We start from the raw sequence: 11,360 nt of genomic DNA, 5'->3' as shown, positions 1-11,360 counted from the left end.
TAAGAATATAAAAAGGAAAGAAAACGAAAGTCCACCTGGGATACACAAAGAGGAGCCAGTACCAGTTTTATACTTGAAATTTTGCCTATGTGCACGCAAGTATTTTTTTAAAGAGATTCCACACACTATTAGATAAAAGGAACTCCAAAAAGATCAATATAAGAACTACTGGGGTTAAGACATTCAATTTTGAACATAAACATCCAGAGGAAGTAAATTTTTGAAATTATATTTATTAATGTTCTATTATATCAATGCATATGGTATTCTCTTAGAACTGGGGAACAGGAAAGCCCCACTTAACGGAGATAACAAACTTGCCATCTTTTATAAAATTTAATTAGAACTGACAATGTTATGGTTAGTCCTTAATTCCTGAGAATTTGAACATTAAGTTTTCTGTGAGTTTACAACAAATGCTCACACTGATTTTTAAACTGCAGTATGTCTGAAAAAAATGAGAATATTAACAATACATCAGCAAGGAAAACTGTCATCTAAATGTGTACATCAACTTAGGTGTAAAACACTCAAGCCCTGTTGCTCTGCACTTTTAACAGCATTTAAATATGCTTAATCTTTTCAGAGATTTTATTTCAAATAAGTAAACTTATTATACCTCATCCAGACTGCAGTGACATTATTTTGAACTAAAGGCAAAATAATAATCTGTCACATTTTTCTCAATTGTAGGTATCCAAGCAGTCAGCATGTGAACTCTATCTAGTATTGATAAAATAACTGACAAGTGTGGGGATAATGACAGAGACATCTGATTCTCTTCTATTTAGAATTTCTATCTCTATTAAAGGAGATGATTTTAGGGAAGTTAGAGAAGAAAAACAGAAAAAACAATACTGTTGCTATGAAATGGTGACCAATTTGATACAATCAAATGCAAGATCATTAATATAAACATTTACAATAATGAAAATATAAATTATTAATTATGCAGCATGCTTTAGGGCCATTTCTACAGTTAGTACATATTACAAATATTAAATGCCTTTAATCCATCCATTGTACATAACTCTGTAAATCATGTTTACATAATAAACAAAAAACACTTCCTACCTATTCTGTTTCTTCTGAATTTTAACAGTGAAAGTGTTATCTTGAGCTGGGAAAGTTACCCTGACCGTGATCAATGAATACAGACAGGGCATTGTACACCCGTTCCAAAAGCTGGAAATCAAACAACAATGTTAGAATTACTTGCAGGATTTACCCAAAGAAATGCTTAATAGGCAAGTGCAATGGAAAAATCAAGTATTTCCTAAAATGATGTTAGTATTACACATAAAGTTTTAAACCTTTTTGTTTTCACTGTAAAGGTATCACTGTATTATATTAAAAGATTATAGGCCATGATTAACCATTTAACTGATATAATCTTTACAAAAATAAAGCTAATAGCTTGCCAGGAACTAAATTTACTCAAAATCTTTCTGTACCTTTTAAATCAGTAAGTGGTTTAGTTTATTAGAACTTTATTCTCACAGTGGTAATTTTTTAAAAGCCTGCACAGTGCTTAATCTGATTTCTTAGATTATACTTGGTTTAAAGAAAAAGTCTGCCCAAACCATCATCAAGACTTCAGTTCAACCTAATGTAGAAGAAACCTGAGTTTGGATGTAGAAATAAGAATTCATTCAATTTTCTCTGCTATCATACATAATGCCTTCAGCCAAAAGTAAAGCTTCAAGCAGGACTCTATGGCTTTATCTGTATTTTCTTCCCCCTTGAGTATTAAGTAAATCTTAAATTTAAAGCAGTTTTTGGAGGTTAAATGTTCTCAAAGCAATGTAAACTAGTTATAAAATATCTCACCACAGACAGCAGCAGCTCTAGTGAGCCACATGAAATTAACAATGAATCAGTTCACACTGTACAAAAAGGGTACATAACACTTATGCCTCACCTCTAGTATCAAAACCATCTTCATATATCCCTTTTATAAGAATATTGATATGTATGCTTCATGAATTTCAGGCTCAATTCCTTTTGTTTAAACATTACTGGCTGTACATAGTATATGCACTGAATTTCCAATGACTGAGACAAATATGGATCAAAGACCTATACAAATACAAATTATAAACATTCATGTAGATTACAAGAGGTCTGAGGTGGCAGTTTAGGAATTTAAGTTAACCCTTCTAAAACTTCATTTCAAATAACTGTTCCCAGGCACATCTAGCCAAAGTCCAGACAAAAATCTGATTTTAAAATCTCATTCTCAACCTTTGAAAAGTAGAGCCTTCAGAAGAAGAATGGACTTAACTTTAGAGCACTGCCTTAGAGAGTTGCAGCATCTAAATATTTCCCAGAGATGTGACCCAGGAAACACTTGGTTATTAGCTTATTAACATCCATTTCATATACAATTCTGATGATTTCATAGGGGCAACGCATACCATCAGTATCATTTGACAACAGGATCTGCAGACACAGTGCTGTCGGACAGGTCTCCGTTGCTTGTTTTAGTCTCTTCTGGAAGCATGAGTGAAAATAATGGACATATTTATGTTCATTTTAAAAAGTGAATTAAGTAAATAAGAAGGACTAAAAAAAAAAATTAAGAAGGACTATACTGCTAAATTTCAAATTAAGAAAATGCTACATCCACCAAATGTTTCTCTAATATCACAAATTATATGTAGTTTATTTACCTTAATTTTTTAGAAATCTAGGCTAAATATTGCAAATGTAATTGTTTTGACTGGTTTGTAATAGTGGTAGAGAATTGTGAGAGAGCAAAACTGCATCTGAGGTGGGTTTCACACTGCACCTTCCCCCAGCTGGGCCACGAAATTGTAGTGCTATTATTGATAGAAACATGGTTACAAATTCACATATAAAATTGTCCAGAATGAATAACTTTCCAACTGTATTTATAATTTATTTTTAAATGCAGTTTTTATTATGACTGTAATAAAATGAATTTCTGCCTTTTGTGAAAAATGTCATATATATATATATATATTTCATTAACAGAGAAAAACTAATGTTTTCAGCAACTTTGACAACATCTCTGAGCAAACTTTAGCTAAAACAGAGTCCTAAAACAGAACCACCACCCAGCATCAGGCACGTGGGTGACATACATTACCCAAAACCCTAGAAAGCTCCTTAAGAACAGCAGTCCAAAGCAAGGAGCTCCACTGAGACTGAAATGTCTGTTTTGTCTTAATGCTTTAGGCCTTAAAGTAAATGGCCAATCCACCTGCAGAATATTCCCAGTTACCTAGGCTGGAGACAAGGTTCTGGCATCATGAAAGGCCTGAGCAGAACGTAAGCAATAACTCAGTTTCTTCACAATTTAGATTATACTGACTCAGATTCTTCCAGATGGCTTTGCTAAATATTATTTTTAAATGAACCCAACATAACACATATATTTTTTTATTTAATAAATATTTAGTATCTTCCAGGTAACAGCCGGCAGTCATTCTTCAAGAACACGATTATTATTCAGTCTAGATTCCAAAAATGCCTGCACATGCTAATAAGTAATACTGATGGAACATTATCAACAGGGAATAGGGTAACTGATATAAGTGGTCTACCCAAATGAATCACCTCTATTCAGTGTGAAAAACATATTTATTTTAAAATCTAACTGGCAAAATAAGATTAATAAAAACATCATGTTTTATGAAGTATCTTTTATTCTTGATTTGTGAAATACAAGTAAGAAAAAGGAAAAAGAGCAAACATGAAACCTGTCATGTTGCTGTACCTAGTTTTAAGCTTCCAAAGAGGAAACCTAAGTTACATAATTTCCATAACAGAAAAAAGGAAATATCCATTCTTCAGGGAAGACAATTGTTGCTAAATTTCAAATTTGAGAGAAATGTACCATGAGGGACCCTTGAGTATGAAATGCTGAACGATTTACACCCACAAAGAATATAACGGACAGAATCCTCTCCTTAATGACTATCAGCTATTATGGCTCTACTGCTCTCTAATTCTCCAAGGCATGGCTATGGAGGAGCACAGGAGGTTATTACTGTGACACTAAAATGGCCCTGACTATTTTATGTCTCCTTAATCACCTGTCCCATACATTCAGTCAGTGTCTAGTCATCAGCAGCTCTGACTTAAGCCAACATTTAGTCTCCTCCTCTAATTTGTTCCTTCTTATCTGATACAGTTGAAGGGTGAAAGAAAAAACCCTAAACTTGGTAAATTTTTTTTAATTAAGAGATGAACTGAATAAAGAGTTATCTCAGAATGAAATGCATAATCTATGTTACATTTCTTTTCAGTTTCACAAATGATCCCCTTAGGCTTTACTTCTTTAAAAAGACATTTCTAGGTCTATATTATTTTTCAAAAATAAAAGTCTGACTAGATAAAATGGGGTATTCGTGTCTACTACTAAAGACAGATTTATTGGTCTTTCCAAATTTAAGCCACTCACTGACCTTCTTTCTCTTTCTTTTCTTGGTTTTCTTCAGCTGCAGTCTTGTCAGCTCTGAAGAAAATTCTTGCACTGCTCAGTGAGAAACAGAGCAATTCAAATTCCTAAGTAAATTAAAAAAATTAGAAATAAAAGCTGAAAATACTTTAGTAAAACATCAAATTTATATTTAATATCTCATTATTTCTAAAAAGCTCTAGTGAGTGCAAATCGCAAATACAGAAACTGAACTGTGTAATCCACCCATTTTTTAAGATATGAGTCAAATGGCTTCCAAATACCATTCATTTAAAAATATACTCTTATGACCACTATTCATCTCACTTGTTAAAATGGGAGTTTCAATATGATTTATGTTTCTTCAATGATCAAGTAATGGATATTAAAAAGTCAAAGCAAAAAAAAAAAAAAGAAGTCAAAGCAGATCTGACTGTTACTCTCGTCTACCTGTAGATAAACATCCAGTCGCTTCTGAGTGAGATTCATGGTTTGTAGTAGTTTTTCATCCTGACTAGTTGACTGCACATTCTGTTGCTTAGCAACTGCTCTTATCTCCTTCAGGTACTTCTCTCTAACAGACTGGAACCAGTGAAGTGAGTCAAATTCCTGGTACTGATCCAAAAGCTTCAGAATATAAGCCACACCTAGAGTCACCAGCAAAACCAAAACGAAATTACAATGTGTAGACAAGTTATATTCTACTCCACCAATAATTCCTAAAATTAAGCTAACCATTTTGAATTAATCCTCTTTCAAATTACATTTTACAGCACAAATGAATAAGTTTAGCAACATAGCTTAATTCCTCCTTAAAAACATATAAAGAACTAAAAAAAAGGCCAATCAAGAAGAAATAACATGGCTATGAAAATCACCTGGAGATAACATATGGCTGTAAAGGTGGGGAAAAACTTCCACTGCTGAATAGACAACAACTAGGAAGCTACAGGAAACTAAATACAAGATGCTCAAACTGTAAATAAAACCACAACAAAAACAAAGCCTAAATAATTAGGTCCAACCACTCTAAGTGATTAGCAATACCAAAGGAGCATGAACAACAGTATAAATAATGGTCAATCAGATGACCCAGCCAAAAAATACAGTAAACACTGCTCATGAAAAACAAATCTACAAAGAGCACACAGCTCTATTCTCAAGCAAACATTCTGAAAAATCCATTGTAAGGTAAACATAAAATTCATGAGAAAACAATTCCACTAAGCTTACCCATGGCAAAGCCATCATCAGTAAAGGCAGCTCCAATTTTATTTTTTTTATTCAATTTCTCCTTGCAACTAATGGAATGCTCTACGAAGTTGAGGGTCTAAAAAGATATAACAACATATTAGAGAAAGAATTGTGCTAAAAAATCTTCAGTTCCTAAAACAGACATTTCAAAAATTATAAACAGGATCTCTTCTAAGCTCCTGTCCTTTTGGTTTGAAACATTTCCCTCATATAAATAGCCTCTTGGTGAGGTCATAATCTGTGTAAGTATCTCTTAATGGCTCTTCTTTCCAAGTCCTTTAAATATGAGCACTCCCTCAATCACCACTTAACCCAAGCACAGCGCTTTTGTGTATGGTTCATTCTAAAATATTATGCACATTTAACAAATGAAGGCACTGAGACTTGAGTGGTTTAGTAACTTGCCTAAAGTCATACTCTAAATCAAGGTTGTAGTCAGAAAAGTAGGCCTGCTTTACTTAAAAGCTTAAGCACTCTTAAGCATGGCAGTCCTTACTTCTGCCCACCCAATTCATTTTACAATAGTAGTTCTTACCATATTCTCAGTTTAAAAGGCTTAGTAGTCATTTGGATAAACAAATTCCCCCCAAAAATAGCACTTCCCTAAAAGTTTAGCTCCTCTGAAATACCTTATCTAATCATAGCATTTATTCAACAAATATTTACTGAAACTTAATAATAATACCAGGCATTATTAAATAATTACAATAAAAAAATGAATACCATCAAAGAGTTCACACTCTACAGAGCAGCACTCCTGGCAATGACAGAAATGCTGTGTATCTACACTGTCCGATACAGTAAGCCACCAGCCACATGTGGCCACTGTGCACTTGAAATGTGTATAGTAAAACTTAGGAACTGAACTGAATTTCTTCATAAAATTTTAACTAATTTACATTTAAGTAGCCATTAGGGGCTACAAAAGGATAGCACAGCACTGGGATATAGAGAGACCTGTTTAAAAATAATTATGGTACAGTGTGGTAAGTACTATAATAGCCTACACTGTAAACAAGATTATCAAGTTCCACTTATTTTGCCTGTAAAACTTACTTGGCAATTAATGACATTTTATAAAATCTTTGTCAACTGTTACTCAAATCTTTAGATATCTCATTTATGTTTGTCTTCTTTCTGGAATTAGATTATAAACTCAAGGACACAAGAATAGTGTCCTATACTTCTCTTCTTTGTAGTGTTCGTAATCCCTCTTGTTTTCTCCATCACTAACTGAAATCTGACAGCAGCTCTGCAAAACTAGACTCTTCCTCAATCCCACAACGGTTTGCCATTGCTGTTTACCATGACTTCAAATTAAAGAAAGATGGTGAGAACTCACCATGAGTCAACTACACTATTATCAAAGTATAACTAAGATAGACTCGCCTCCAATCTGACACTTCTATTCATATCTGAAGGTGAAAAGATAATGCCTATCAGATAACTGTGGACATTTTTGCTACGTAACAATTATTATAAGAGAGCATTAACAATTAACGTATAAAAAAAAACAGTAGAAAGGAAAATGCGTGAAGAAAAAAGCTGTCCATAGACCATCAGCTGCTTTCAATGGATAATAATGGTTCAAATATGTTAGAACATATGTGTTAATTCAGGCAGCAACGTGAAAAGTTATAACTAGATCAAAGTTAGATGTAATCAAAAGCTACGTCTGCTCAGTGATATTTAGATTTTAGAGCTATCCATTTACAAATTTTTTAAGAAAGAGCTTTGTTATAGAAACCTTTATAGAAAAATAACTCTTATTGCTATATATTACCTCTCTCATCTCTTAACTCCATTTTCCCCACTGTGACAATTGTTTTTATATTGCGATTTTGGTTAACTTGAGCTATTTTTAAGATGCCAACTACAGAATTAGAGCAAAACATACCATATACTACAACAAGAAAGCACTAAAATTTTAGCTTAGATGTTCGTATTTACTACCAAAAAGAAAGAAGTTGTCCTCAAATAGTATGCTTTTAAGAAATACTTCATATTGTAACAGTCTACACTAATCACTTAAAATGACTATATGGTATAATTCAGCCCAAAGATTATATGTGTGTGTGTGTGTGTGTGTGTGTGTGTGTGTGTGTGTATAAAATAGTGTATGCTCAAGTAATTTAAATCACACTAGGATTTCTCTGGCTGTTATGAACAAATAAGAATCTATCTGAACTATGAATAAGTCTCATTCTACATAGCTAATAAGTAAAAATTCTAGGCCGCATTCACTGAGACCACATTTAGTTTTATCTACAACCAGAAAGTCAACAATATAGTCTGTTTGCATTTCCTGCTGTAATAAAAACTGGATCTATTTATTAATACTTTTTCAAAAAATTCATTTTGGGTACTAAAATACTCACCAGAGGTGGAACAATGATATAGAAATTTCGGAGATGTATATTCTTCGGCCTTCGAAATTCTGGAGCAAAAACATCCACAAGCATTTTGAAATACTCTGTGCCTTCGGCAGAATTTCGTGTGTGATCACTGAGGACGGAATCCAAATGCCTAAAATGCAAAAAAATTATTTACTTGGTTCCTTTCTCAAAAGAAGATGTGGCTCTTAAAATCCACTTCTCATTAGTTTAGATGAGAGCACTCAAAAATGTGAAATATAAGACATCTCTAAGTAAACTTCCTTGGGGTTCAGAATGAACTCATTTTTTTATGGACAGAGGCTAATCAATGATTTAATTAACTTAGTCCCTAAAACAGAATATGTAGGGCCTCTTGGAACTTTATAGAATTTTCTATTTCTTCTTCTCACAATGAGCCCTGTAGAATTCCATTTCATTGTGAATAAGTTCGTTTTCATCTTAAATCTCTTCACTAACACTTCTTCTATACCTCCTTACCTCAACTGAAACCCATCTCCTTTTGAAGAACTTAGCTTCCCACTTAACCTTCAGAAACATTAACTGCTTTTTCTCCTACATCCCTTATGTATAGCTATTACCACTTTCAAATTATTATTCCCCCACCACTAGACGGTCTTAGAAATCTCTCCTTTGAGACTCATGATCCAACTATACCCAACTACCCCCTCCTGAAAGCAGGCATCTATAACAGTTTTAACCACTGCTCTACATGTGTTTATCTTGGACTATGAGACCTACTCCAGTTCTCCTCATCATTCTGGAAGACTTAATGTCCACTTAGATAATCAATTCATTATCATAACCTCATAACTCCATGACTTCACCTGCCATGAACTTTCCTTCACTTGATGAGTAAATATTTTGGGCGAGAATACAAAATAGGTACTTGCCATTACATTACATCAGGGGGCCCTGTAATGTCAGCATGTCCTGTTACTGGTGATGCTAAGTTTGATCACTTGGTTAAGGTGGAATACATCAGTCTCTGCATTGTGAAGATGTTTTTTCCCTTTGTGATTAATAATCAATTTCTGAGATAATTTTTTCATAGTGAATGAATACTCTGTTCTCCAAAAATGTTTGAGAACCCACTGACGATTTGTCTCATTTCAAGTATTACAGTGATGGTTGCAAAACTGTTTTTTTTCCTAAATTTTCTCATCCCTTTTGTATTTACTAGCTGGCTAGCACTGTAAAAAGGAACTTTCCCTCTGCTTCTCCAACTTTTCTTATTATCACTATACTCACGGTTTCTTTTTTAAATTCAATGTATTATAAGCAATTTCTACCATTATTCTTTTTGATATTCAAATTGTCTCCACTTTGCCCAGTGGTGCTCTTTCATGCCTGACTCAATAAGTGTTACAATTATTAATACTACAACTTAGTTTTCTAAAGACTTTCTTAACAATTCTGCATGCCTCTCTCAAGTTTTAAATTGTTTACCAAAATCACCATTTACTCATAGTCTGTAGATCTGCACTGTCCAATAAGATAGTCATTAGCTATTTAAATTTAAATGAAATAAAAATTTTAATTCAGTTCCCTAGTCCCATTAGCCCTATTTCCAGTATTCAACAGCTACATGTGGTAGTGACTACTGTACTGGACACTGCTGCTACAGATTACATGAAAGGAAGGACTAGTATTCTAGAAATACTAGTTGGCAAATAGAAATATTTAAAAAGAGTAAAAAGAAATAAGTGAAATGAATTTTATTAATGAGATATTTGGCATTCTTTTTTAAACACTAAATCGTCAAAATCAGTTATGAACTTTACACTTTAGCACATTTCAATTCGGACTAGCCACGTGTCAAGTGTTCAACAGTCACATGTATTAGAAACCCATGGTCTAGAAGATTCCTTTTAGGGAAGTTGGAAAGGCATCAGAATACTGTAGTCTTGAAAAAATTATATTTCATAAACTGAGACCATTACTTGCAGAGTAAAAACACTGACATATAAGTTTATATATTACCCTCTAGTCTTGTCTTTAACACTTAAATGAACATATACTTTTCAAATCTCCAAATTTAAATTATTCCAAAATTAGATTACCTAGCTGCTTTTAATGTTTCTTCTGCAAGACCTTCTTCTTTTACTAGTTCTTCAAAATTTACAATATCTTCAAGATCAGGTACAAATCTACATAAGAATTTGGGAAGGAATTTATTAAGTTAAATATGTGCAACTGACACAGATATGAAAGCAGTACTGTAAGACTCTAAATTTTTCAACTGTATCTTTGGAAAGAATTTTGCATTTCAGTTATATTATTAATATAACCACTTTAGTTCCACAATTGAATTTTAGATATATGAATAATCAAATTATCCTTAAAAATCATGTAATCTATAGAACCATTCATAAACTGTACCAATAAAAGAAATTATAACTTTAAGTTAACTATAAGCTTTATTTATAAGTTAACTAAATAAAGCTTTTCAACAGTCTGCTGTAGTCTTAAAATTTGAGAAAAAATTTAACTAGTACAACTAATGATTTTCTTCCATATTTGACCTCAAAATGTATCAACAAAAAAGAAAAAAACCCTCTCTACAATATTACTTATAAAAAAGACATATTTAAATGACATAAAATTTCTAAATGGCATAAACAAGGCAAAAATATGTTTGCATCCATACCTAATGGCATTGCTGCTACAATGAAGCCCACCAGATCTTATCATCCGTACATAGCCCATAGCATTACCTTAAAAACCACACACAAAAAACATCAGATGTTTATACAAATAACTCTAAGTTCTAATAATCAGGAATACAGTTATTTATAGCAATTACAAGGTTTCCACTCCTAAGTAGCAAGAGATTTTGCTGTATTTTACACTTCAGTTTTTGCTCCATAAAAATAAAACTTACATATTTGTGCACTTAAAATATAAAGGTATATATATACATCTATATTAAATATTTTTAAAATAAATGTAACTTTCACTTGTAAAGTCATTAAATGCTGACTACATTTTAAAAAATCACTTTAATATATTACTATATCAATAATTTCTTCACTCACATTAAGTATGTGTTTGTGTCTCTCTCTCACTCTCATACACACACACAGATGGAAGTGATATTCAGAAATCCTTATTTGATGCCTCCCAAACTAATATCTCCAACCTGGGCTACTCCTCTAGGCTTTTTTATCCAATGCCTACACCTACATGTCTAAGAGAAATTTTAATTTAGTAAGTTCAACTCAAACTCAAGATCTTCACCCCCAATTATATTTTCTACCTTAGAAACTGACAATTCTATCCTTCCA

General features: G+C 32.7%; 1 protein-coding gene across 5 annotated transcripts in view; it reads right to left on the bottom strand.

The window, feature by feature from the left end:
- Window positions 1-213: 213 nt before the first annotated feature.
- The window catches only part of WASHC4 (WASH complex subunit 4), a 51,927-nt gene continuing 40,780 nt past the window's right edge, over window positions 214-11,360 (bottom strand). For 2 of the 5 annotated variants that reach the window (XM_067697812.1, XM_067697815.1), the window contains 7 exons: window positions 10,724-10,790; window positions 10,137-10,223; window positions 8,059-8,206; window positions 5,660-5,756; window positions 4,877-5,073; window positions 4,434-4,533; window positions 214-2,493 (listed from right to left, as the gene is read on the bottom strand). In XM_067697812.1, the coding sequence (XP_067553913.1) occupies window positions 2,426-2,493; window positions 4,434-4,533; window positions 4,877-5,073; window positions 5,660-5,756; window positions 8,059-8,206; window positions 10,137-10,223; window positions 10,724-10,790 (764 nt within the window). In that variant the 3' untranslated portion in view covers window positions 214-2,425. The remainder of the gene's footprint in view (window positions 2,494-4,433; window positions 4,534-4,876; window positions 5,074-5,659; window positions 5,757-8,058; window positions 8,207-10,136; window positions 10,224-10,723; window positions 10,791-11,360) is intronic. The other 3 variants (XR_010932558.1, XM_067697813.1, XM_067697814.1) reach the window with 3 other exon arrangements.

Source organism: Pseudorca crassidens, chromosome 11 (genome assembly GCF_039906515.1).
Source record: "Pseudorca crassidens isolate mPseCra1 chromosome 11, mPseCra1.hap1, whole genome shotgun sequence".
NCBI lineage: Eukaryota > Metazoa > Chordata > Mammalia > Artiodactyla > Delphinidae > Pseudorca > Pseudorca crassidens.
Note: the sequence above shows the minus strand (reverse complement) of the source record. Positions and strands in the feature narration are given on the sequence as shown.